At 28.7% G+C, this 27,637-nt stretch overlaps 2 protein-coding genes across 2 annotated transcripts; one reads left to right on the forward strand and one right to left on the reverse strand.

Annotated features, from left to right (window-relative positions):
• The first annotated feature begins 334 nt into the window (after positions 1-334).
• On the forward strand, positions 335-18,241 carry LOC105360733 (UPF0668 protein C10orf76 homolog). The gene is made up of 9 exons (XM_011497724.1): positions 335-489; positions 2,392-2,680; positions 3,204-3,337; positions 7,618-7,828; positions 7,890-8,184; positions 14,568-14,782; positions 14,853-15,212; positions 15,489-15,763; positions 18,125-18,241. Exons 1-9 carry the CDS (start codon positions 343-345, stop codon positions 18,221-18,223), a joined length of 2,025 nt encoding a protein of 674 aa, XP_011496026.1. The 5' UTR covers positions 335-342; the 3' UTR covers positions 18,224-18,241.
• A 3,995-nt stretch (positions 18,242-22,236) lies between these two features.
• Positions 22,237-24,049, reverse strand: LOC105360734 (disheveled-associated activator of morphogenesis 1-like). The gene is made up of 3 exons (XM_011497725.1): positions 23,742-24,049; positions 23,195-23,419; positions 22,237-22,883 (listed from the first exon to the last, which is right to left on the reverse strand). Exons 1-3 carry the CDS (start codon positions 23,982-23,984, stop codon positions 22,251-22,253), a joined length of 1,101 nt encoding a protein of 366 aa, XP_011496027.1. The 5' UTR covers positions 23,985-24,049; the 3' UTR covers positions 22,237-22,250.
• Between the last annotated feature and the right edge of the window lie 3,588 nt (positions 24,050-27,637).

The following is a 27,637-nucleotide window of genomic DNA, read 5'->3' on the forward strand; positions in this document are numbered from 1 at the left end:
AGTGATATGGCTAAATAATATATTTACGTTAAACCAATTTTATATGGATGTAGTCAAACGATGTATTCGAATATTCAGTTGATTAAAATAAATTTAACCTTTTAAGAAGAAAAATTGAAATATGCAAATTCTATAGAAATTAATTCATTTATATAAATTATTATAATGCATTTTTATAGTAATCATATATAGGTTCAATTTTTTATATTAATTCCTAACAACATTGTATATAAACAATTCATCATATTTAACATCAAGTATGATATTAATACAAAAAACTGTTATTTAATGTTTAAAAATATATGTTTTGATTAATAAGCATATTAACATTATGGTGTAGAAATGAATTTAATGTATCCAAGTGAATCTGAAAGTAAGAAAGAAAATAAAGTAGAATTTATAACTATGTATGAAAAGATATTTAGAGGAGATGACATTACTATAACTAATTTCAACTTTTGGAATGAATTATCTCTTACAGAACCTGTAGTAAGTTTTTATTGTTTTTATTAAAATTATTTTATACTAATATTATTATTAAATATTTTTTTATAATTCAAATTAATTGTAAAAATAGATGAAATATTAATCACAATTATAATGAAAAATATATAATTGGATAGTGTCATTAATTTAATTAGGTACAGCATGATTGTTATAACATTACCATTTATTCATTTGCTTATATTTTTAAATATTTTAGATGACATAGCTATGTATAAAAATATGTATTTACGAATATAATTAGGAAATTATAAATTATAAAACTAATATAATTACAAAATACTTATTCAAATATTAGACTTATATAAACAGGATATAAGATAGTATAGTACTTAATTATTTCTACTTGATCCATTTTCATATTTTCCTAAATCAAAAATAAAATACAAGACTATATATTAAATAGAATTATCTATAAGATATTTATTGCAGATGTACTTACTTTGAGTGCTAGTCAGCATTGTAGGATTTTTTTTTTCAGATCATATATTTTGATATGATTGTATTATTTATTTATTGAAAATAAAAACTTAAAGCCATATCATTTCAAAGTTTAGTTTTTCAAATATTTGAATTTATATGTATGCATATATCCAAGTGTGGATTAAATAAATTAAAAATTTACATTTTAATTAGTATAAATACTATTTCCGAATGATATACTACTTATTATATAAATAATTCATGATAATAAAAAATATAAACTAGAATATGAATTGAATCATTTCGAAATATATTTGAATAATGTATCTTAAAATTGCTCTTGCAAAATTTATTTATAATTAAAAATTATGTTTATGATTATTTTTACAATTGAATTGGTACTTAAAATTTAAATATTATTGTATGAATGTTACCAGAAAAAAGTTTAAAAAAGCAAGAGCTATTAAACACCGAATTTAAGTACAATAAACTATTTTGTTGTTTTTAACTTTAATCGTACAAATAAAGGACTTCATATAATCCTCTAAATTTGATTCTGGAAAAACTGAGCTGTCTCAGTTCAATTAAATGAGTTTTGAGTATACTTAAGCTCTTCAAATTTCAATGATTTTGGAAACTCTTATACAAGATCTAAAGTGAATATCATAAAAATACTATTTTTATTTTAATTTGAGTTTACATTATATATAAATGTATTTTAAATTTTGTCAAATACTGTGTTCTGGATTGTCTACTTTATCATATAAGCAATCGTCATTATTCAAAATTTTTATTAATATCACATGGTATTCATCAACTTGCGTTTAGTTATTTCAGTACCAATTTTGTTACACTAAATTTTTGTCGATTATATTTGGAATTCTATTTTATTTAAAACTTTTTATGGATTTTAAATCTGTTTAACAATTTTTTTAAATTGTCATTTGAAATTTCCATAATTTTTACTAAAGATTATTCTCTTTTTATTTTTAATTTACTAAATACTTAAAATATGTTCAAAAATATTCAGAAAAGCATATTGAATTAGACGCTGAAGAATAAATGATAGGTTCATAGTTGTTGGAATTGCTATAAATTATGTATTACTTAGTTATTCTTGTTTAAATAATGAAAAGAATATTATAAAATTATAATATTCCTATAAAATCATATCTTATTTTTTATAATAACTGTCGCACAGACGTATTATAATACGAAACGAAAATTTTAACAATAGCTTTGGAAAGAAATAAACCAAATTTATGTTCATAGTATTTCATATTTTAAACCCTTTAGTATCTTTATTAATTAAAAATATCTTATGTTTTTGTAGAAATATAACTGAATTATAAATTAATCAATTTTGGGAGACCTATTAAGACTGTCATATTGAATCAATTCATTTTTATGCATAGAATTGATATTATTTTAAGAGAATTTTAATAGATCATACTATTTTTTAAGGTATCTTATATTGAAAATAAAATTAAACAGTTGAACAAAGAATCTCTAATTCAATGTAAGAAAAACATTAATTTATTGGTTTCACATTGCATTGATGCCTTATGTGATGAAAATGTATATAGAATTGTGTACTCCGTACAAACTCTATCAATACTTTTATTTTCATTGTACAAAAGAGCTAACCATAATGAAAATGAAGCAATTGATTTTTTAGATATGACATTTGGATATGAAAATATTGAAGAAAAAATGAATACGTTTTTACAAAATACTAATATATTTTTAACAGGTAAGATCATAATCGATTAACAAAGATACGTAATTATTAAGTATATAGAATTCATAATAAATATCAGCAATTAAAAATGCTGTGTAATTGTAAATTTGTTTGAATCCCTCAAATGTACCTAATTTGTATTTTCTGATTTGTATATATAATCTTATATCTTTGCATTTTAGGTTTTATATTATTTTACAATTTAAGTATTTTTCATATAATAACGTATAATTTAACAACTGAAAATTCTTGTCTTTTAATGTGTACATTTTTTAAAGATCTATTTAAATTTAAAATCTATTTTCTAAGATCAATTTAAAATTACTATTCAGTGATTATTGTTCACGATATAAAAATAAAAAAGCTAAATTAAAAAAAATTTTCAGCAAAAAAAAATGATTTTTATTAAAAGCTTTTCTGTCAATTTATTGATTTAATTTTTCATATTATTTATACACATTTTTCATAAGAATTAAATTGTAAAATATTATTTAAAATATTTTATCCTCTGTTTTTAAATTGAATAAAACTTTAGGTGAATATCCATCAAATTTAAAAAATATATGTGTAAATCTTTTTATAATAATTGCTACTGGATTAGATAATATAAATCAAAATGTATTATTGTATTATATAATGAGCAGTAATATTTTTGAGTTATTAATCGAGGTAAGATCCATCAATTTTATTTTATATATAAAATAAACGATTTATATCGAATTTTATCATAATTAAATAAATTAGAAATCTACTTTGAAATATACTAAGAAGAAAAATACTATCACAAAGTTTTATAAAAAAGTGTTATAAAAGGAATAACTATAATTAACAAAAATAATAATTGTAAATATTTTACTTTCATAAAAATAATATCTATATGATTCTAAATAGTTATCAAAATAACCTAAATAATATCTTATAAGGTAGTTCGTGCAAAGAATAATACAATGTGTTCGAAAGTATTGCTTTCCTGGCTCGAACTGCCAATATTTCGATAGCTTTTATTTGCCGTTCGCCCTAGAAAATACTTCGGGAGGGGTTAAGTGGAAGGGCTGAAGAAATACAATGAGTTCTTTTTCCATAAATATGGTTTAATATATTTTATTTACAATTACATTATTGATGTGTTGAATGTATCTTACGTTTAATTACAAAGATACGGTTTGTACAAAATGCAACTCGTCGTTCCGATTTGTTTTATCAAGGCCGGTTGGACGGTTACAATTTGATGCCGTTGATAACTCAGAGACCACGAGTGTTGTGTGGTAGGGATGACAGGTCACAAGTGGAAGGGATATTATAATAATACAATAAAGATATGGCTGAAGTATATGCTTTTTATTCTGTTATTTATTAATGACAAGGTTGACTAGTATTACTATTATTACCTGTAGAACTAATTCTTGGATTGAAGTGATGTGTTGCGGAGACAACTATACAATAATCTATGCAGCTTGATTGTTGAATACGAATGGCGAATGGCGCGAAGTTTCGTTCGTCGACACTAGCGCCTTTTGAACGAGCACGTGTGTGGTTGAGGTTATGAATGCAGCTTTATGATTGAAAGATATCGCAAGTGGCGCGAAACTGGATTGCCTACACTTGCGTTGTGTTTTGCTTACTTTCTTAAGCTTCCGATTGAACTAAGGTGAGGGTTGCTAAAATGAGACGCCCCTGGCGGGCGCGAAACTTGACGACGCGTACTGGAATTTATTCCGCACTGTCGTATTAAGAGTAGCTTCCTCGTTCTTAGTGCTTTGTAATACTCAGAATCTCAATCTATATATATATATATATTTATTGTAGTAGAGACTACTTACAAACACTAATCGTTGACTCGTCTTCGGACTCTGATAGGCGGATTGTCGTGGCTCCCTTGGAACAGGTAACTACAGTTTCTTGAACTGCGTTAGTGGACATACGGGTTTATGTCGTGGTTCTTCCGGGGCAGTAACTACTGTTCCAGTAACAGTGATAATGGACAATCCGAAGAAGTGTAAGTCATTCCCGAAACAGCGCTAAATGGACTTTCACTAAACTTAACCGAGTATGAAATGTCTCAAGGGTGTTCTATATTGAAAGAGTATTACTAAAGGAGAGATATAAAAAATACTAATAAGCAATAGATATCAAAAAACTGAGAGACACTTCGAAAAGGAGTAATATCACGAAAATACTACTAAAGAAAAAACTATCAAGAGTAAATATCAAGATAGTTAAAATATCACGAATGATAAGTATTAAGAGAGTTAAGTATCAAGAGTAAATAAGTATTGAAAATTGCGCCCCTTAAATACATTTGCTGACCATGAATTTGACGTGAACCCCTTCCCTTATTTTCTGTCCAATCAGAGACTCCTCCCTTATAGTGCGAGGTCAATGCCTCTTTTGGCTTTGGAGTTAATTAAGGGCCTAGTCGCCTATGGGTCTTCATGATGAGCAGATCTCTTGTTGCTGCTGCTGCATGCCACAGCATGCGGGCAGCGGAAAGGGGGGCATCGCTGACACATCTGGTGACAGCATTGCAACTTGTTGACAGCGGGAAGGGGAAGGAAGGTCCGCTTGCAGTAATGCTTGATGTAGTTGCCGAGCGGAACGAAAATGCAGATGTCAAAACTATAGGTTTTCCCGTGTTTATGGTATTGTTTTTCCAGATTTTTTATGACACTAATGAGTGAGAATTTTGAGCAAGCGAAGCTTTGAAATCCAAATACAAATTTTACGATGTTATTTGCCAGATGTTTTATTGCACTGACAAAAAGAAAAAATGTTCTCGCAATCTCGAACAGACTATTTCGGAGATGTTTTACGACTTGATTAATTTCATGTCTTACACTTTTGAAAGGCTCTCACATTCTCGAACAAATAGCGTCATGCTAGTCTTGTAAGGACTGGAAATAATTAAGTATAAGAGTATAGGTTTGCCATGTTTATAATAGCCACGCGGCATCTTTATTAACTGACAACAAAGGGCCGATCATTGAGCTAGAAGCAATTGGCGCACTGTAGTGAGAAGAATAATAGAATTGATTATGCACGTGTATCATTTCAAATGTACGAATTTTCCGAATCTCCAACCACCGTTACAAGCTATGACCGTTGAATAATATCCTTGAAATGATAGCTGTTGGGATTTTTCCCCATATGATAATATTCGAGAGATTCTATGAATCTTGAACACAATGTATGTATAACTTAGTATATAATCGGTACATTTGGAAAAAGTAGTTATCTTAATTATGTTCATTTAGCTATTAATCTGTAAAAAATCTAAATTTTATTTATTCTACATAATTTTTTTTTTAATTTTTATGATAGTCATTACATATATGGAGAAGGTATATCCTTACTTTTTGTCAAAATAAACGTTATATGTTGTAGATGTTTTGCGAATGAAATGTTGATAAAATAAATGTGTGATTTTATATTATATCGCGACTTATAGTATTACTATACTTTTAAACAAATTAACATGTAAAATTATAACGATAGTAATGTTTTTTTGTAAAATAAACAAAAAACAATTAAAAAATCGTAGGCTATTCAAAACGGTTACAGATAACGAATATTTTTAAAAATTAAAAGATAGAAGAGATTAGACTATACAATAATATTTACATTTTCAATGTATATCCTCTTTTTGATTTTGATACAGAATGCAGTGACTATCTGGTTACTATCTCACTTGAATGGCTCACAAAGATAATTATAGTGTATTGTACTGCTGTTGATTCCTTCTTCCATTTCATTTTCTGGTCGGTGAGCTACTTTAATGCTTGCACAGTTTGCCAACGTATTTCCTTTGTGATAGCTCTGATAGTAACTTGTTGAATACGCACACGAAGCTGAAGGCGTGTTCATTAGGTGGCGGCTCTCGTGAGAGAGAGCGACTGTTCCATGGCGATCCTGCTAAGCCAGGCCATGTTTCGTGACACGCGACAGTTCAGTTAGCTGGTAACAATGAACAGGTGTTGGGAAAACATTGCAGGACATTCAAGAGTAAATCTCTTTAGAAGAATCGAGAACTCCGAGAAAGCAAAACTTTAGAAAGTTAGAGAATTCCAACCGACGTTGCAAACCAAATAAACATTGTAGGACGTTCGAAACTAAAGCTTTAGAATATTCGAGAATCCTCGGAATTAAATGCTTACAAAAATTCGAGGGCTAGAAGCGTTATAAAATTCCAAGAGCCAGAGTCTTGGAAAGTGCTCTAATTCTGAACATTCATATATTGGTCTTATTTATTTACAGAATAATATTCAAATAAATAAGGAATCACAGCACTGAGAAATTGATTTCTAACTTAAATGTAAAAAACCTAAGTTGATAAAAATTTTATATAGAGTGATATTGTGAAAAAAACTTACTTTTGTATGAATCCTTAATTTTATAGTGATTAATAGTATTTGTATAGGGTTATTTAATAAATTACCAAAAGATATAAGATATTAAAAAATATATAATTACTGAATAATGTTAAACTAATTATAAGATTTTAAATATTTTACATTTTGATCATTATAATTAATATATATAGTTAATTATGTGAATAAATAAGAATTTTTATTTGGGACACAATATATAATTATCCTTGTATATTGTATAAATAATTTGTCTTACGTATATATCAAACAATTCACCATAACTCTTACAGATTAAATATATATTTGTTTAGTAGCATTATGTAATTCAAGTAATTTTTACATATATAAATTATTTTTTTAACAAGTTTTTCATTGCATCAATTAAAATAATTATCTTATACTTATAATAAACACATTTCAAAAAGTATGTAAAAATAAATATTTAATATTTCAACAATATAAAATTAAAACTTTAAAATTGTTTAAAATAAAGTTTAAAATTAGCTAACATAATCGATATAAATCGTTTAATTAAAAAAATTAAAAAAAAAACAATGTCATATTTATTAATTAAACTATAATTAGTTACTTAGGGATACAAACTCAAGGACCCAACATGGATTTCAAATAGTTGTCATTTTAACGCTTCTTGTTAATTATAGAAAACATGAAAGTGTCAATCCTTTTATTGTTAAATTATCCATTTTAGACGATGAACTTGCATTAAACGGATATGGACAAATTATTTCTAGTTTTTTATCCACATTTTGTAAACAATTTACTCAACTTAAATCAGGTATAAATGCATTCGGTTTTATTATTTAAATGTTAATTATTCTTGTTATTTATGTATACAGATATGCAGAGTTCTTGGTTGAATTCGTTTACGGGCATAGTTGGTAACAGACTTATAAATGATGAAGAAATTAAGAGTCAACAGATTCGAGAGAATAACGCTTTACTACTTGCATTATATGAGGCAACCCATTTGAATAGAAATTTTGTAACAACATTAGCATATACACAAAGTGAAACTACTTCATCATCGGTTCTAAATAATACATTAACTACAAAAAAATTAATAATGGGATTTCAAATTAACGATATTACTACCCAGCCTTTTAATTTATTAGCTATTTTTTTTCAATACTGGTAATTTAAATTATATAAATTTTTTAATTTATCAAACACATATTAATTAATATACATATATTCTGTTTATAATCAGTACATTTAAACATGCGATTTCAATTTTTTTCTTTTTTAATATCTCCGCAAATTTAAAAGTGACATATTTGTGACTAAATATATAATCATTTATACATTTTTTAATTAACAGACAAAACACTGTTCAGAAGATTGAAATTGTATTAATAAACTCCTTAATTGAAAATAAATTAAAATTTAATCTATATTTAAAAGGGTTCCATTACTTGAAATTAAACTTAAGTAATTGAAGAAGACTGTATAGTAACTATTGTTGATAATTACTATTGTGTAAAACTTTAAAACTTTCTAGTAACTATATTCTATTAATTTCTTAAATACTTTTTATAAAAATATGTTTTGTTTTATTTTTGCAGTTAAATGACTTCCAACGTTTTATTCAATTTTTACCTTTATATATATATTATTTAAGTTATAACTTATAAAACTGAAAAATGTATACATTGTTATAATGTTACAGAAATTACTAACTTTTACATATACAATGTATCAATAAATATGTCCAATATAATGTTAATATAAAGAAAAATAAATACGGGCCACTGAACTAATCTGAGCTATATCTTATTGTTTAAAAATATTAATAAAAGTAATTTGTAAAATAATGGAATGAGAATTTGTTATGTTAATATAAATATTTTTTCCTTTTAATATCAAGTGTATTTGTGTACGCGATTGTTAATAATATAAAAAATATGTATATAAAAATAACTTATATAAGAGATAAGGGCGTTTTGTTCACATTGCAATAGAATGACTATTATAAATTTTCTTAGTTTAAGAGTACTCATCATAATCAATATTAAAAAGTGAAATAGTTGAAAGAAATCTGCATTGTCATTTTCATATTTAAGTCATCGTGTATTTTCAAAACTGTTTTATTTCCTGGCTCGAACTGCCAATGTTACGATAGCATTAATTTACCGTCTGACCGGGCGAGTGCTTGGGAAGGAGTTAAGTGGAAGGGCTGTAAAGTACAGTGTGTGCTTCATCGATAAATATGGTTTATTAAGGCTTATTTACAATTACATAATTGATATATATATATATATATATATATATATATATATATATATATATAGAAGGGTATACATTATATTCTATCACGTCGTAACTGATCATATCCCGAATGCTCTGTGTGGATGAATTGTATTATAAGATGATCAACATCTTTTAAGTGCGGCATAGGAGAATTGATGTGTCGTCCTTCTATCGTGGTGAGTAGTTTGTTGACCGACTAGTCTTTGTGGGTGAATAGAATAACGGAAAGTGTACTGGTGCACTTGTTCTAAATAGTCACGCGGAAGGTTTATTAGCTGACAACAAAGGGCCGATAATTGCGCTAGAAACAATGGGTACGACTGTGGTGCGAAAATTAATGGAGGTGATTGTGCACGTGTATCATTTCATATGTATCGCCTTTACGAACCTGCAATGACCGTTGTAGAATTTTCTTAGAATTTATGACCGTTGAATAATTTCCTTGAAATGATAGCCGTTGAGATTTTTCAAACAATGTATGTCTTAATTTATGAGATTTACCTTGCCATTTTACGTGAAAGTTAACAATCGCGTGAAATGTTTACATATTTTATATTTCTATAGATATTAGAAACAAGAGTATATCTTCATTCACATGCATTAAACTTACACAAAATTTATAGAAACTTATATATATAAATTATACTTGCTCGTGTGTTCTTACATATCTTTGTAGATTCATATTTTCCTTTCATTATACTCTCAATGCCAAAAATCGTGATATATTTATTAGTATCAATAATTATCATTGATAACTTTGAAAAATTAATAGATTTTGGAATTTCTAAGAATCATAAAATATACTTTTAAATATGATTAGAGCCACTTTTTTCTCATACTATATAACCTTCGTAGATATTTTGGTATCCAGGCATTTTCTTCTTTTTAACATCAGTACACCTCAAAATAATATTATTTTAGTTGATTGCCTACAAAGTTTGTTAACTCTTTATTTTTTATCCGTTTTGTGAACAGTTTGACAACACATAACAATAAAGAGTATGAAACCTATGAATGAATTCTTCATCTTCAATATGACTTACTTAGTGGTGTTAGTCAGCCGCTATTAAACAACATCATTTCTACCTTATTTCAAGTGTAACTAATATAAACTATGATACTATTATAATGATTAAACATTTATAAAAAAAATTACCTATAATATCGTTACCTTATTTTCAGAAGTTGATAAAACGATATAAATATAGTAACAGTTGTATCAACTTTAGAACAAAATCAAGTACGTTTATTGATCATAAATAGAATACCATATTATTTTGTACATTCCATATGGATCAGTAACCTGTATCAGTATTTCAACAATTTATATTTGAAAAAGCATCCTAATTGAAATTTTCAAAATCAACAGTGTATATCTAGAATTAATCAATGAATATTTCTCGATTTTAGAGTCAATGTAATAATATCGACTAATTGTTGAGAGGTAGGAGAGGAAAATACTATATTAATATTATAGTTACGCCAGTGTGCTTAAAGGAACAATAACGTATTATTTTTTAATGGAATCTACTGATTAATGTTTGATTATATATAATATATTAAAATTTATAACAGTTTATATAAAAGCTAAATTTTTTATTTGTTTAGAAGTTCTTTTAAAAAACTAAATGATACAGAATGTACTGTAACTCTTCTAAAATTTATGTCAGTGATAGTTAACAAGTTTTTTCTAATGTAGTTATTTTATTGACTACGATCTATTTCAATAACAATCTATATTTAGATAAAGAGTATTTTCTTATTTTAATATAACATTTTTTGGTATTAGTAATGGTTTTAAGTGTGCTGCTTCAAATGTATCAAGTCGACTTTTATGATTATTTTGAGAGTACAGAATGTAACTACGAAACAAGAATATATAGTATCTTTCGCTATCTTTAGATGATCCAAGTTAATTCCTCTATTCTATCCATTTTTTATTACTTTATATTAAATTTATTAATCTATTGTTTCTTTTACTATATTATATGTTGCTTTCGGATACTAACAAGTATGATACCAGATTGGTTATACTATAATTATTGGTTTAAACAATTTACAGGCCAATAGTGTATTAACTATTAACCATTTACAGGCAAATAGTGTATTATCGTGCGATTGAATATTGTATCATTCGTTATTATATTTGTTAATTATGTTCAAGTTCACAATGGTTATCTATTGCATCATTTATGTTGCATACAAGTTTTGCAAACGTTTAGAGCCTCTGCAATTACTATTGTACATAAATTAATTATTTCAAATTTGATTCTCATTTAATAAAATTACTAATGATTTAAACACTATCTTCTTCTTTAATTAGATTTGAAAACTATATCTACAATTTTTCCACCGTTACATTAATTAGCACTTGTATTATTAACATTGGAAATGGATAGTAATGTACAGAATAAGCAAATAAATGAATCCTTTCTGTTCGAGATTGCGAGACCTTTTTTCAATGCAATATAACATCTGGCAAAACAACATCGTAAAATTTGTGTTTAGATTTCAAAACTTTCTTGCTCGCAACCATCTAGCAATAGTGTAATAAAACATCTGGAAAAACAATACAATAAACACGGAAAAACCCCATTCAGTTGGCATAAATATGTACGTATTCACTCCACTCGGTAACTGCTTCAAGCAGTATGTATGAGCGGATCCCCCCGCCCCCAGCTGTTTACAAGTTGTCATGCTATCGCCAGATACGTCAGCGGCAACGAGAGCTCTTCTTACCATGAAGGTCAAGAGACGACTAGGCCCTTAATTAAGTATGAAGCCACAAGAGGTGCTGCCCTTGTTCTGTAAGGGAGGAGTTTCTGATTGGACGAAAAATAAGGGAAGGAGTTCATGGTCAGCAAATGTATTTAAGGGGCGCATTTTTCAAGATTCATCACTCTCAATACAGTACTTATTAAATTAACAAGTGGAAGTCTTCTATTAACGTAGTTCAAGACAACTATAGTTACAAGTCCTATTGGCGGGAGACACATTCCCTTATAGGAGTCCGAAGACGCTGTCAGTTTCCTATTTACGTAGTTCAACACAGCTATCGTTACAATTCCTATTGGCTAGAGACGCATTCCGACAAGTGTCCAGGGACAGCCCCCTTGAAGAAAGAACAAGGTGGTCCCCATTTCAATACACCAGCAGTATTCGTAAGTAATATTAATATTACAATAATTACATACTTTGCGATTCAGAGTATGACATCATCGACAAGCAACTAAGGGCGAAGAAGCTATCCCCAGAGTAACAGTGCGGAATAGATTTCAAACACGTCGCCAAGTTCGCGCCAGCTAAAGCGCGTCTTGTCGGGAAACCCTCACCTTAGTTCAAAGTCGGACGCTTATGAATTTACGCAATACATCGTTCAACGCTCATAACAACTGCAATACGCAGCAGTATCCTTAACGAGGTAACCCCTTCAAACTTTTACTTCCATCTGAGTTTATTGCAGTGCGCAAACATCAAGACAGGGTACGCTTGTTACGATACGAATACATCACGTAACAACACTATATGTGTTGCGCTCCGTTACAACCATAACCTCAACTACGCACGTGCTCATCCAAGCAACGCGAGTGTCGACGAATCACACTTCGCGCCATTCTGCGCGCAAATTCAACCATCACGCTGCATAGATGAGTGTACATTAATCCACTACAAGAATTATTTCAATAATTAATAATAATAATAATACTAGTCAACTTTGTCATCAATAAATAACAGAATAAACAGCACATTCATCAGTCACATTTATATTGTATTATTATAATATCCCTTCCATTTGTGACCTTTCATCGCTACCACACAACACCCGTGGTTTCTGAGTTGTCAACGGCATCAATTTGTATCCTTCGAACCGGCCTTGGTAAAACAAGCCGGAACGGCGAAGTTAGTAGTTAGTTTATAGTTATTTTAGACAAAAGAATTGAATATTGTAAAATCAACAACAATAGTATTTTGTTCTCTTTTCAAAACTGCAATAGAAGTAAATCCGTAATCTTGTTATATAATTGAATATCGAATGCATTGCTTTGGTTTATGTAGATTAACCTGTGTTAACCAAATGAAGTTACCGATTAGCATACCGACAAACCGTATTGGTTATATATGGAATCAGATATATTTTTTATACAATAATGAATAATATACAGGTCTAGTTTATTTCAATTTTATTTTAAACGAAAATTGGTGAATACAAATACAAATTGGTCAATACAAATTTACATAAATTTGAGGAATTGAAATTCATGTTGAATAAAAACACCTTTCAAGAGCTTAATATAATAGTTATAATTTGAATAATTACTTTAATACTAAGTATAGATCATATTAAATGCAATTTATAACTGACTGATTAGATCAATTTTACAAAAAACAATTTACAGATCTAAACTGCTCGATCCTGGACGACATTTTCGGCTGTTGAGTAGTTAGGTAATATTTAATATTTAGAATATTACTATTTTACTACTTCACGAGCTTAGATAATAATGAATATGAAGTCACGATAATATTATTGTTATAAAGTCAATAGAGATATTCCCATTCACATAAATCACTATCATCTGAATTAATATCAATCTGTATGTTTCTATATACAGCAAATTAGGATAGCAAATAATGATTTTGATTTTTCAAATATCAGTGAAACTGTCTTATATTAGTTTATTATTTTGTGTGGGTGCGTGTATGTGTTTGTGTAAACATACATACAACATGTATGTAAATGGAATGTAGCTGGAAAATAGATCTTGTTATTTTAATAAACATAAATAAGACTAGTTTATAAAGAACAAATTGTAATTGTACTTATAATATTTAATATTTTGATAATTTTATTTTACTATGTACACGTGCCAAAATATATTTTTGTTATTAATTCAAAATTAATTAAGTTTAATGAAAAGTATAAAAAACATAAAAAACTATAGTTATTCTTTCATTTACTTCATTCATCATTTATTATTCACTTAATTGTCTTACTCATTGTTTATTATTTTTATATTATTATGATCATTAATTTTGATGCCTATCATTCAGTTTAAGACAATAAAATAATAATTTACTATTATGTATTATTGGTCAGTTGATACGTTTTAAGTTAATCAAACCTAAGTATATTAGGAAATTATGAAATAAATATTATAAAAAGTTGAAATTTAAAAAAAAATTTCCTAATATTTACAATTTATAAACATTGGGTGCATTGTAAATATTTTCTATTACAAATATCTAATAAAAATATTTTATATTAGCTCTATAGTAATACAAGATACACAAACAGAAACAATAAGTTACAATGTAAAATTATGTTTTTTAATATTAAATTGTATTTCTGAAGACCAATATGCAAACAGTTTAATGCACGATGATAATCTAGCATTTCGTGTTCAATTATATAAAATGCCAATGCAAAGAAAATTCAATAACTCCATAGCCTCATCACAGCCATTAGCGGCAACTCTTTTAGGTAAGTCTTAATTATTTATTATATGTATATATTATAAATTGCAATAAATTGTATCATTAATAATTTTTAGATTTAATTGTAAAATTTATTACTTCGAATATGATAAAGAAATTTCCAATTGATCTTTATCACCAGTGTATTGGAATTCTATTAAGAATATTATGTTATCAGAAACGATGTCGTGTACGATTAAATTATCAATGGACGAAGTTATGGACTGTTCTCATAAATCTTTTAAAATTTTTATCATCAAATGAAAGTTTTTTAATAAAACAAATTAATATATTTTCATTAGCATCTGAAGTTGTAAATATATTGAATATCTTCATAACTTATGGCGATATGTTTCTTCTGTCTCCTAATACTTACGATGAATTTTTTTATGAAATTATTAGAATGAAATCAATATTTATCGATTTAAATGCATTAGGTAAGTTATTAACCTTATGCATAAAAATTTATACTAATAAACTATTATATATTACGAAATTTACAGTATTAGTATAGAATTAATGTTAAAATAATTGGAATATAGTTAAAGTATATATATATCGATTATATTATATTATTAAATTGTTATTTCACATTTAAATAATATCTAATTTAGCAAAAATTTTAGTATACTTTTTCATGTGTGTATGTGTGTTGATTATATTTCAATGATTGTATTATTATATATTTGAAAATAACTATTTTATTTTTTTAGCTCTTAGATATTCACATAATGAAATATATGAACATAAAGAAAGTGCTATGAAATTAACTTCTTCTTTAATAAATTTGCGGGATATTTGTAATCATTTTCCTTTAAAAATAAGTGAGTGGTTAACAAAGGAAAATATTTCTACCCCTACAGAAAGTCAAATCATGGCAATTATTATTCAAAATTATGATACTTTAACTTTAAAATTAGAAGATAATTTGGATCAATTTGAAAGATATTCAGAAAGTCAAAAACATTTTGAATTTTTTAGTAGTTTAGTAAGTATAACTCTTTGGATTAATTGAATAATAAAGGCAATTGAATAAATTATATTATTTATTATGTTTATATTCGTTAAGTTTATTAAAATCAAACAATTGTACTTCAAATTTTTTTCAATTATTTTATAAATTAATTGTAATTATTTTTATGCGACTTTCAAATATATTCTAAACAACATGCAAAATAAAAATTTAATACAATATTTAATAAATCTTATTATACAGTCATGGTATCAAAATTTTAGTATAATCAGTTGTTAAGTATTCAGAAGCAAAAATGTTTATGAAGCGATCTAATCTATTCTTCAAATACAAAATAATTTAATATACTTTAAAAATACGTCAATAATTAATCATAAAAATAAAAAAAAATATTTTTATAGAATAAAAAATAAGCAAATATTATTAAATGATTAAGATTATAATTTATAAAATGTGTGAGCTACGATATAATTTTTTATAAACAATGTTACTTATTAATAATATTATTTTTAGTCAAGAAGTCGTTGACAAAATTGTACTGAATTTATGAAGTATAAATTTTCTTGTATTTATTTCAATTATATATTTATTTGTTTAAACATTATTTTAATTTATTTTAATTTACAAAAGATTTCAATCTTCAATAACTCGTAAATATATATTAATATTTTAATTGCAATGGATATTGAATAATTAGTGTTATTTTTATATATCCAAATACATTTCTTGCCTATTTTGATTCACGTTAACTTGCGATAGGATGCTTTGTACCAATCTCTTGATAAACAAGTATAAAAATTCAAGATATAACTATTAAATTATCATAAAAAATATAGATTTTAATAGAATAAATTTTAATAAAATTTTAGCTAAAATTTTTTTATTAATAATTTCGTCTTATAACTGAATAAATAACGAATAAAGCGTTTTCAAAAAAAAAATAATAGGCTATTTAAGTACGAAAAAAAATGAAATTTATTTTTAAAAAAAATTATATTAAAAAAAATTTAAGTAATAAAAAAACCATGACAGTTACCTCGTTTTATTCCATTACTGCTCTCCTTTTTTCATGGAATATAACTATTTGTATATTTCTCTTGAATATAAATTAATTTCAATATAATTTTTTGCCATTTTATGTTTTATTAAATTTTAAGATTGATTGAAGTTTTATGTACCGTTTGAAAAATTCTAATGTATTTTTGTTTATTTAAGTTTTAAATAGTACAATGCAGAAAAATACCCTGTTACAAAAAAAATATAAAAAACTTTCAAAATAATAATAAAAATCTCAATTTTATAACAATATTAATAATTTCTTTAGTTTTGCATAAGTAATAAAATAAAAATTTTTTAAATAGTTAGTTCTTTTTTTTAATAAACAGAAATGAATGTGTTCTTTCTGAGTCTTTAAATTAAAGTATAATACTTTTTTACTTTGTATTATAAATATTATTTGAAATCGCAGATTGTTTTGCTCTCTCAAGCACAAGCGATGTTATTAAATAGATGCTAAAGTTTCTGGTCGCAGCGTTTCGATTTCAAGCTAAGATATTATATTTTTGAATGGCAATTCAGCGTATGAACTTCATGCTATGTACATCTTTTCAAATTTATAATATATTACAGTATTTTGTTACATTGTATTTACTTCTAAATATTAACGAATATACTTGTAATACTTATATTTAATAAATTTCCTATGATATACGCATATATACAAAAATAAATACACAAACGATATTTTCTGGGATTTGTGCATAGTACGGCCTATATATTTATAACTATACATTATATCTGTAATGATATTATGAACTCAGCTCGATATATGAACATATTTTTAAGTATATTTAATTAATCAAATTATATAATATTAATACACAGAAAAAGTAAAATAATATATTTTCTTCGTTAATTAATATCTGTAACTATTCTAAATTTTGAGATTGTAATTAATAAATAACAAATATTTTTATATGATTTAACCTATGTATATATAATAATATAAATTGTATCTCTTCAATATATTTTACAAACAATTAAATAATAATTAAAAACGTACGACAAAATTATATCCAAATAAATTTAAAGCTACAATGAATATGCACCGTTCAATTTCATTATCAATGCTTAGGTAAAATAATAGAAATAACATTATCGAATGAATGGAATACATTTAAATAATTCTTAATTATATGTAAAAAATATCGGTGAATAAATACTAGCTTGAGTAATAATATATATTTTATTTAATTTTTTTTATTAAAATTTAAAAAAGTGTTAACATAAATGATTTAATAACAAATATTTAATAAGTACCTTTTAAATAATTATATTTTAAATAATATTAATAATAATTAATTTTTGTATTTTAAGGTCAAAAACATTATTAAAACAGCACGTAAATCTATAAATTTATGTTCAAAGGATGCCGAAAGTATACTTCAAAATTACACTTCCAGCTCATGCAAATAAATCTTAATTACTAATTTTAGAATTGTTTTCATATAGAAAATTATATTTTTATTATATAATTTTAAAGAATATATTTATATTAATAAAAAAAATCTCATTCTTTATTTCATTGTAGCTTCCCATTTTTCTTTTTCTATATTGAATAAAATGTTTCATAACATTCCTATATTATAATAAATAAATAGGGTAGCATGAGAATATTATATTTTAAATACAGAGTATACTTATATTTCATTTGTTTATAAACTTCTGCATTGCAAAATCGCTTTTAAAATTTCTTAGTACTTTTTTACGTCAATGTATAACTGCGATTAAAGATAAGTGTTATAAATCTCTATATTAGAATCAACGAAAATGACTTAATCATACTATATCTGTATTTGCGTGTTATATACATAATGAAATATACTCGACATTTACTATAATAATCTCATACAGCAATATTTTTAAAAATTCTATTGATGTGCTACATACTAATTAATATATCACAATAAAACTATTTTCAACTATATCTTTTTTGTTCTTGTTTTCTCTCTCTGTATGTTTCTATATCTTTATAGCTTTTTACTTTACTTATGTGATCTTACACTGGTATAATATTACTTCAAAATTTAATAACTACATTTTTACTATATACTTTACTTATTTTATTGAATTATGAAATTAGTCTTATTTTTGTCCTCTCACGTAAAAAATTATCGAATTTGTTTTCATATTTTTTATTTTGTCTCTGTCTGGGATCAGACTAAAAACTTCCCTTGGATGTTGGGTGGAGGTGTTGCTGGCAAGTGGAAGGGGCAGTGCAATTACTCAATAATACATGCAGTGTTTCTTGTCTTTCCTTTATTAAATGTAATAATATAATAAATAGTTAATGATAATAAAATGTATGAATGTTGGTGTGAGCGAATAATTTGGGGAAGTTTCTTGAATTGGTTAACGTGTTGAGGAGAGTGTGTATACTCTCCGTGATGTGAGGAGTGATTCCTTCCCTTCCGAGAAGTGACGCTGTAGTAGTATGCGTCAGAGCCACCGCTGTCGTATCGAAGTCGCCTAAGTGAGATTGGGTCGCTCCTGCTTTAGTGTCGGTGTGTAAGTGCTGCCGCTGTCGTACCAAAGCTTTCTAAAGGGGGACCGTTTTACTGCTATCTTAGTATCTTAGGTACGATCCGTTAATGTGTGTAGTATGATTCGATAATGTTCACTCTTGATAATGTTAGATTGCTTACTGCTTGAGTATTACGTACGTGTATAACTACAGTGAGTGATGACTGTAGCTTGAAGACTGAATAGTGAGCTCGTCCTGTTGACTACGTAATTGTTATTACGCTAAAATGAGACAAGACTGGATTGTGAGCTCTTCGATGAGCTATTGGAGATTTCTGCGTAGAAACATTTTTTGAGTTCGTTGGCTAGTGTTTATAAACAACTGTTCGCGCGCTCATACCTCTCCCACTTTTGTATTCTGCTTTCAATTGATCCTATATGTGGTGCAGATAGAAACATCTAGAAGTTTCGAGAATTCGACAAAAAAAAAGGCGTAATAATTTTAGAGAATTCCAGGCGATGTTATTATGATAAGATTATAAATAAGATTTTGAAATTTTAATTATATTATTTCAATCAAATTATTTTATTTTGAAATTTGTTTATTGCATTATTGAAATTAAAATTTAATATTTTGAAATAGATATTGCTAATTGTACAAAATGTATTTGCCGTTCCAACTTGTTTTACCAAGATCGGTTCGAAGGACACAAATTGATGCCGTTGACAACTCAGAGATCACGGATGTTGTGTGATAGCGATGAAAGGTCAAAGTAGAAGGGATATTATAATAATTCAATATGAATGTCTGGTGTATATGCTGTTTATTCTGTTACTTATCCGATTACAGGACGTTGACTAGTATTATTATTATCAATTATTGAAACTCTTGAGGTGGATTAATGCGTTTGCTATGGCAAACGTACACTCATCTAATGCAGAATGATGTTTCGATGTTTATAAACATTCGCCCGAGCATGCGTGCCGTGCGCCGTACAGCGTGTATGACGCACTTTGTCTAAAATTCGTAGAAACTGCGTCAATCCCGAACACAGCGTTATGGTTCGAATATGAGCGCAGAATTGTGCGAAGTTTCATTCGTCGACACTCAGCGCTGTTCGTGTGAGCACGTGCGTAATTGAGGTTATAGTTGTAATGTAGCGCGACACATGTAACTGTTGTTAATTGAAAATACACTCGGGTAGTAGCGTACTGCAATAGTTATTCAGTTGGAAGTAAGAGCTTGAAAGGCTTTTACCTCGTGAAGGATACTGCTACGTGTTGCGTCTGGTATGAGCGTTGAATGGCACGCTGAGTAGATTCATAAGCGTCAGACATTGAACTTATGTCAGGATAGACCGGCAAGACTCGCATCAGCTTGCGCGAACTTGGCGACAATTTTTGAATTATTCCGCACTGTCTATCTGAAAAGAGCCTCAATTCCTTATGATGCTTGTCGATGACTTAAACTCTGAATCTTAAATGTTAATTGATTATGGTAGTTGATACTACTTACGAAGACTAATAGTAAACTCATTATAGGGATTATCCACGTCCTTCTTGACGAGGACTGCCACTGGACACTTGTTTTCGGACTTCGAATAGGGAATATGTCTCCTGTCATTTAGGACTTGCAACAACCGTTGTCTTGAACTACGTTAAAAGGGACTTTCACTTCTTAGCTGAATAAGTACTGTATCGAGAGTGTTTAAATATTGAACATGTGCTTCTTGAATACATTTGCTGGTCATGTACTTCACTTGAATCCCATCCCTTATTTTCTGTCTAATCAGAGTGATCCTCACTTACAGGGCAAGGGGGCAGCGCCTCTTGTGGCTTCATAGTTAATTAAAGGCATAGTCGTCTCTTGGTCTTCACGACAAGAAGAGCTCTCGTTGCTTCTGACGCATCTGGAGACACTATGACAGCTTGTTGACAGGTAGAAGAGGGGGCAGTACATACCGTTTTGAATGAAGTTACCGAGCGGAGCGAATCCGTACAGATGCCTAATACGTTGGGTTTTCCCGAGTTTATTATCTTGTTTTTCCAGATGTTTTATGACATTATTGCTTGATCGTTGTCAGCAAGAAATTTTCGAAATCTAAAATGACAAATTTACGATGTTGTTTTGTCAAACGTTTTATTGGCAAAGACTGCTCTTATTTTACACAGTGTACGTTAAGTGTATTAATTACATTTTCTCCCACGACCGGAAATCCTGACGATTTGTTGTATTTTCTTTATATTGCAAGTATAAAGAAAAATGTTTAAAATGGGATTTAAATTATAAATTCGAAATTAACAATAACGCGAAACGGATATTTGCATTTTGGTATTTCATATTATCTTATATGCTAGACTATTGTTACATTGATAGATTTGATCTTTTAAGGTAAATGTTAATGAACTGCGAAAAAGAATAAAAATAAAAATAAAAAACAAATAATGCGATGACATTTTTTTTTTGTTATTTTAAAATAAAATTTTTAAACAATTATATTTCAAGATTTATTGTTTTCTTTACTCTATAACAATCTCATGTATAAATGTGACCATATATAGATAATATATATATATATATATATATATATATATATTATCTATATATGGTCACATTTATACATGAGATTGTTATAGAGTAAAGAAAACAATAAATCTTGAAATATAATTGTTTAAAAATTTTATTTTAAAATAACAAAAAAAAAATGTCATCGCATTATTTGTTTTTTATTTTTATTTTTATTCTTTTTCGCAGTTCATTAACATTTACCTTAAAAGATCAAATCTATCAATGTAACAATAGTCTAGCATATAAGATAATATGAAATACCAAAATGCAAATATCCGTTTCGCGTTATTGTTAATTTCGAATTTATAATTTAAATCCCATTTTAAACATTTTTCTTTATACTTGCAATATAAAGAAAATACAACAAATCGTCAGGATTTCCGGTCGTGGGAGAAAATGTAATTAATACACTTAACGTACACTGTGTAAAATAAGAGCATACTTACATGGTAATAACATGCAGTGCTCAAGCAAACTTAATAGGTGTGGATATGCTGCGGTATGGCTGAGCTTTCGCCTTAATAGATCAAACATGGCTGTTGCACTTTTCGTGTCTACATGTTCCTTTTCAAATTTTCTCGCAAGCTCCTTCTCGTCCTCGTTTCTCACCATATCGAAAAAATCCAGATGTCGATCCAATGTTTCGTTCTCGTACTTTCTCAATTTTTCGATAATTGGCTGAATTCCCAGCATCAATAACTCGTACCTTAGGTGCAGCCTAAACTCTAGCGTCACCTGACCAGGGCCATAATTTAATACCGCGTTAATAAAAGACATGATTGCAGTTTTGAGGGACAGATTGTCCTTATAGATGCCGAAATTTTTATCCAAATCATTGATAATTGATTGAAAGCGCGTTCGCTCCGAATAGTATTGCTGGAAGTAGAGCATTGCTTCGAGGACCTTACGATGCCCACCAGGGACAAGGCACACGGCGCCGAGAATTTCCAGTACAGCGATCTTTGTCTTGATATTTTCAGTTGCTAGCGACTGAGATATCGTATTGATAGCTGTAGGATGGGCCAGGACATGAGCTCTGCCATTCTGCAAATATTTAAAGAAAATCAATGTCCTCCTATCTATACTTGGATACATATTTATCTTATATTGATAAATATTTCTGCAAATAATTATGCTTCTTGCGATTCTTAATAAGTAAAATAAAATCAACATCCAAGTATAATAACGAGTATTATGAAATAATTTATTTTATAAGGCGAATATAAGACTTATTGTTAATTTCAATATTATCATTTAATTAATGGAAAAGATAAGCGCGCGCGTGCATGTGCGCGCGTACAATCGATTGGATTGAATTATATTTGCAATTGATTAAAATTTGATGATATACTCACAGAATTGTTCATTAGTGCCTTTAAACAGCCAATAAGGCTTGTGTGAAGATTACTATTTGCTGTCTCGACATCCATGGTTTCCAACACTCGAAGAAGTGAATTTAAGCCATCTAATTCGATAAACCTTGTGACAAAACTGTGTGGTTGCGTTCGCAGAGCAGTTTTCAAAGCTTCAACGTGACGCATTTGATTAGCAACTTCTTCAGCTTCATCGGTATTTGGATCCTGTAAATGGACAATTAAATAAATATGCTTTAAAGCATAGAGGGGGAAAAAAAAATACCAACCAAGCCTCGTGTTTCTAACAAGATTTTTAATTTTATTTCGTATTTTGTAAATGGACGTAAATTAAAAAGCATTGTTAACATTAATCAAGTGTAAAACAGTCGCTGTTATAGGCTGGTAGGAGACTTTCTTAATAAATCAATTAATTTAAAGGTTTGTTTGAAGAAGAACCTCGCGCTTCGTAATTAAAATTAAAGAATTATAAAGCTCGGCTTCGAGAAAGGTGTTCCTTTCAATTCTTTATCATCGGCTAACCACTTACGCTGGTTATGGACTTAACGCGGTTTATGTAATCCTCGGGATCGCCGCTAAGATCAGTCGTCCTAAGACCTCCATTCTCAAGGGTTCCGTTGCCCTTGCGTGAACAATAGATCTGCCACTTTTTATTGGCAGGCAGAGCAAGGACGGCCTGGCGGTTAGTCTGTGTTAGGTCGAGCTCGTCAACGAGCTCCAGGAACATCTTATTGAGCTCTTCCTCGGCAGGCATCGGCAGCGTCGGGGTCATCGCTTGAAGCGTGAGTGTACCCGTTTGCTCCACCACGCAATACGTGATTTCCGGTGGCTCATCATCCTAAAAAATCGTTTTACCATTATTATAACTATTTTTACTGTTATTATTATTATAATTATAAACATTATTATAATCATCGTCATCATCGTCATCATCGTCATCATCGTCATCATCGTCATCATCGTCATCATCGTCATCATCGTCATCATCGTCATCATCGTCATCATCGTCATCATCGTCATCATCGTCATCATCGTCATCATCGTCATCATCGTCATCATCGTCATCATCGTCATCATCGTCATCCCTGTTTGAGAAGAAGAGACTCCGTTCATTAAGGCAATAAAATATCTGACAAGTAATGTCATGAAAATTGTATTTAAGCCTTCAATACTTTCCTGCTCATAATTATTTGTACTAATGTCATAAAACATCTGGAAAATTCTAGCGGAACGTGCTTATACTCCCAGTGCAGTAGAACCTAATGGGTTTACTGCCGGGAGAACCCCAAAGTAGATTCAGAACGAATATCAGATATGCGTATAGCATTGAGTACAAATATTTACTGCAACCCAAAACCCGTACGTGCGACAACATGCAATGATCATACGTGCGCACTCGGCCTTTAAGACAATGCTTGCATTGTTCTTGGCTATGCCACATCTGGTCGATCGTATTGGAAAATTGACCACGCCCAAGCGGACCCTTCTTCTAGCCAAGTCCCAGAGAGGGATGAGGCAACCAAAGAGAGGTGACCAATGGAAAAGGCTCGCCACCTTCCGACACTTTCCCAATTAGCAAATTCGGAACTGAGCCCGGAAGGAAGTGGAAATGAAGGCGTGCATAATCTATTGTGCGACCCAAGATCAACCTCTGATTGGTTAATTAATAAAGGAAGAAGGGATCCCAAGTGGAGCGGGATCAGTAAACCATTTAGGAAGGGACTACGTAATGACCCTCACTTACTCTTTCCAAATACTTCTTACAGTTGAAGGATAAGTCACGACCTACTCTCACGGAGGAGGACCGGAGAGATGAGTCGTTTAGCTAGCTGAGTTTTAATAATAAGTTCTTTCCACTATTGTGAATTAGTGTACAGTTGAATTGATCTCATCAAGACTGAATTGCGTGGGACCTGACCACTTGTGGTCTCACTTGGAGACAAGGAAGAACTGAAGGGTTGCAACATTGCAAGGGAACGTAATAACAAGCCATCGAAGAGAGACTGGAAAATCACGATACACTGCAAGTAAGTCCTTACAGCTAGTACTCATTCTTGATTTCTCGGCTTATGTAGAAGACGGACGGATTAAAGTCCAACTACGGAAGCTTCCCGGACATACTCTTGAACAAGACCAGCTATAAACGCCACATTGGCTTCTCAATCCCTCCAACTGCAAGTTGTTCCAGCCACAGATGGCGCACAGCTTCGCATAACCTCCATCTCGGCTCTCTTACGACCGATATTTAGAGGCAACTATACACGCGTTAAGATAAACACAATAGCATTCCAGTGTTCGATCAGAGCACTACAATCATGATAACCTCTTAGCGATAATATTCAATAGATTATAACCTGCTTCATTCATAGTAAATATATTTCAACACCACAAGATTATCAAGAAATATAAAGTTCGTCTGTAATTCACCCTTTTGTAAATCAATTCAAATAAATAGAAATAATAAAGACATGTGTTAATTATTAATCAGTGCATTCACCCTTTACTTGCCCGGCAACCCCACATAACATCTAGTGGGTTTTATTGTTCTACGTTAATTATTGCACGTTTGGCTGACTAGTCAAATTGGCGGATTATTTTCCGAACAACGATCATTCCCAAATTCTTTGTAGATTATATTTTAATGAGATCTGTAGCAAATATTACATTATAAATATTGTATAATTTATATTAATATAGTGTAATTATTATTATTTTTTATTTCTATCAATTCTTTTTAATATTACATTAGTTAATGGAATTGTCATATTCTGTTATAACAGATTCCTTTTCTAAATATAAACTGTACAAATCTAATATGTAATATAAGAGCCTCCTATGAAATTTATTTATATGGATTCGATATTGTAAGAATCTCTCGAATGTTATTATTTCTGGAAAAATCCCAATGGCTATCATGTCAGGGAAAATTCCTACGACCATCATTACCTGGGTAATTTTCCAACGGTCGTTGGAGGTCTGGAAAAACAAATGCACAATGGCATCTATTGTTATCAGCTAACAAAGCTGCCGCATGGATATTTAAGGCAAGCGCACAACGAGACAGGTGCTACTCAGTTATGAGCTGGTTACTCAGGAACATTCTCTCTTAGTGACGGCATTACAGAAGGAAGTGAGTATCTTTATACGTACAGTCAAGGGTGCTGACTGAATTAAAAGAAAATATACGACTAGAAGAAGCATGGTTTCGAAGTACTCTCTGTGAGTAAGAATAGCATTTCACTCGTCACACTTACCTTCAAGGAGTGTGCACAATTCTTTGCTAATCTTTACATTAGCAACGACTAGCATTGCTAATAGCATTTCACAATTATTTCACAATTCATTGCTGATCCTTACAATATTAGCAATAATATCGTCACCATTGCCAAGGAGAAACTGCATCATAGCGAAGGAACAGAGTTCCCACTCTCCTACGAGAGTGAATTCAGCTTATCAATAATCTAATTGTTAATAAACCATAGGTTAACGAAGTCTGCACACACTGTATATTTGTACAGCCATTCCACTTAACTTCTTCCCAAGCATACGCTAGGGCGGGCGAAAAATTATTATAAAGCTATCGACATAGTGGCAGTTCGAACCAGGAAATCAAACAGTTTCGAAAAATATAATACAGATAGACAGATATTTATTAAAAGTATTCTTCATATATTTATACAACAAAATTTTATGCAATTTCAATTATATTATAGCAAAAAGAGGATTTCAATTCTAGTAATTTATATTATCTATAAATTTATAAGTATTGAAAATATATGAACTATTGATATTTATTTACAAATTTACAGCTATTACAATTAATTTATTATTATTTTCTATGTAATTATATGAAATAATAGTTCAATCGTCAATAATTACGTCAATAATGGGGAAATAAATATACTATATTTATAATTAACAATAACTCTATAAAAAATTGCCAAGTACATTACAATTTACTCATTATTTTTAAAATATTTCAAATTTATAGTGATGAAAATGATGCACATGCTTCACATAAAAATGATTCTATGATTCACATAAAAATTGTGAAAGTTAATAACAGTGTGTAAATTAGTGATACTTTATTCTTTCACCATTTCAAAATTAAAAATTTAATGATAATAAATTTAAGTATGCAGTTTAAAGCTTAACCTTTGTAATAAACAATTTTGCTTTTACTATTAAAGTTATTGTTGAATTGTCGTCTACTGCAGTAATTATTTTAAAATTAAAATCAAATTATGAAAATATTTAAAAAATTTAATTTTACAATGCTATTTAATCAATGAAGGTTTTTAATACGGTAATCTAACATTTGTTTAGAATATGTTAAATATTTGTTTCATTTTTGTATAAAATTATTTTAAAATAGTTTAAATAATGATGTATATTATGTATACGGATAAAAACCCTCGCTCGTGC

The sequence above is a fragment of the Ceratosolen solmsi genome, unplaced genomic scaffold (assembly GCF_000503995.2).
Source record: "Ceratosolen solmsi marchali unplaced genomic scaffold, CerSol_1.0 scaffold47, whole genome shotgun sequence".
NCBI lineage: Eukaryota > Metazoa > Arthropoda > Insecta > Hymenoptera > Agaonidae > Ceratosolen > Ceratosolen solmsi.

Bases quoted from the DNA above. Each gene is read 5' to 3' on its own strand.
- LOC105360733 (XM_011497724.1), top strand. From the start codon at position 343: ATGAATTTAATGTATCCAAGTGAATCTGAAAGTAAGAAAGAAAATAAA. The intron at 2,681-3,203 runs GTAAGATCATAA...ATAAAACTTTAG, and splicing joins TACTAATATATTTTTAACAG to GTGAATATCCATCAAATTTA. The intron at 3,338-7,617 runs GTAAGATCCATC...AACTATAATTAG, and splicing joins TTTTTGAGTTATTAATCGAG to TTACTTAGGGATACAAACTC.
- LOC105360734 (XM_011497725.1), bottom strand. From the start codon at position 23,984: ATGACCCCGACGCTGCCGATGCCTGCCGAGGAAGAGCTCAATAAGATG. The intron at 23,420-23,741 runs GTAAGTGGTTAG...GTCCATTTACAG, and splicing joins GCGTTAAGTCCATAACCAGC to GATCCAAATACCGATGAAGC. The intron at 22,884-23,194 runs GTGAGTATATCA...AAATATTTGCAG, and splicing joins AGGCACTAATGAACAATTCT to AATGGCAGAGCTCATGTCCT.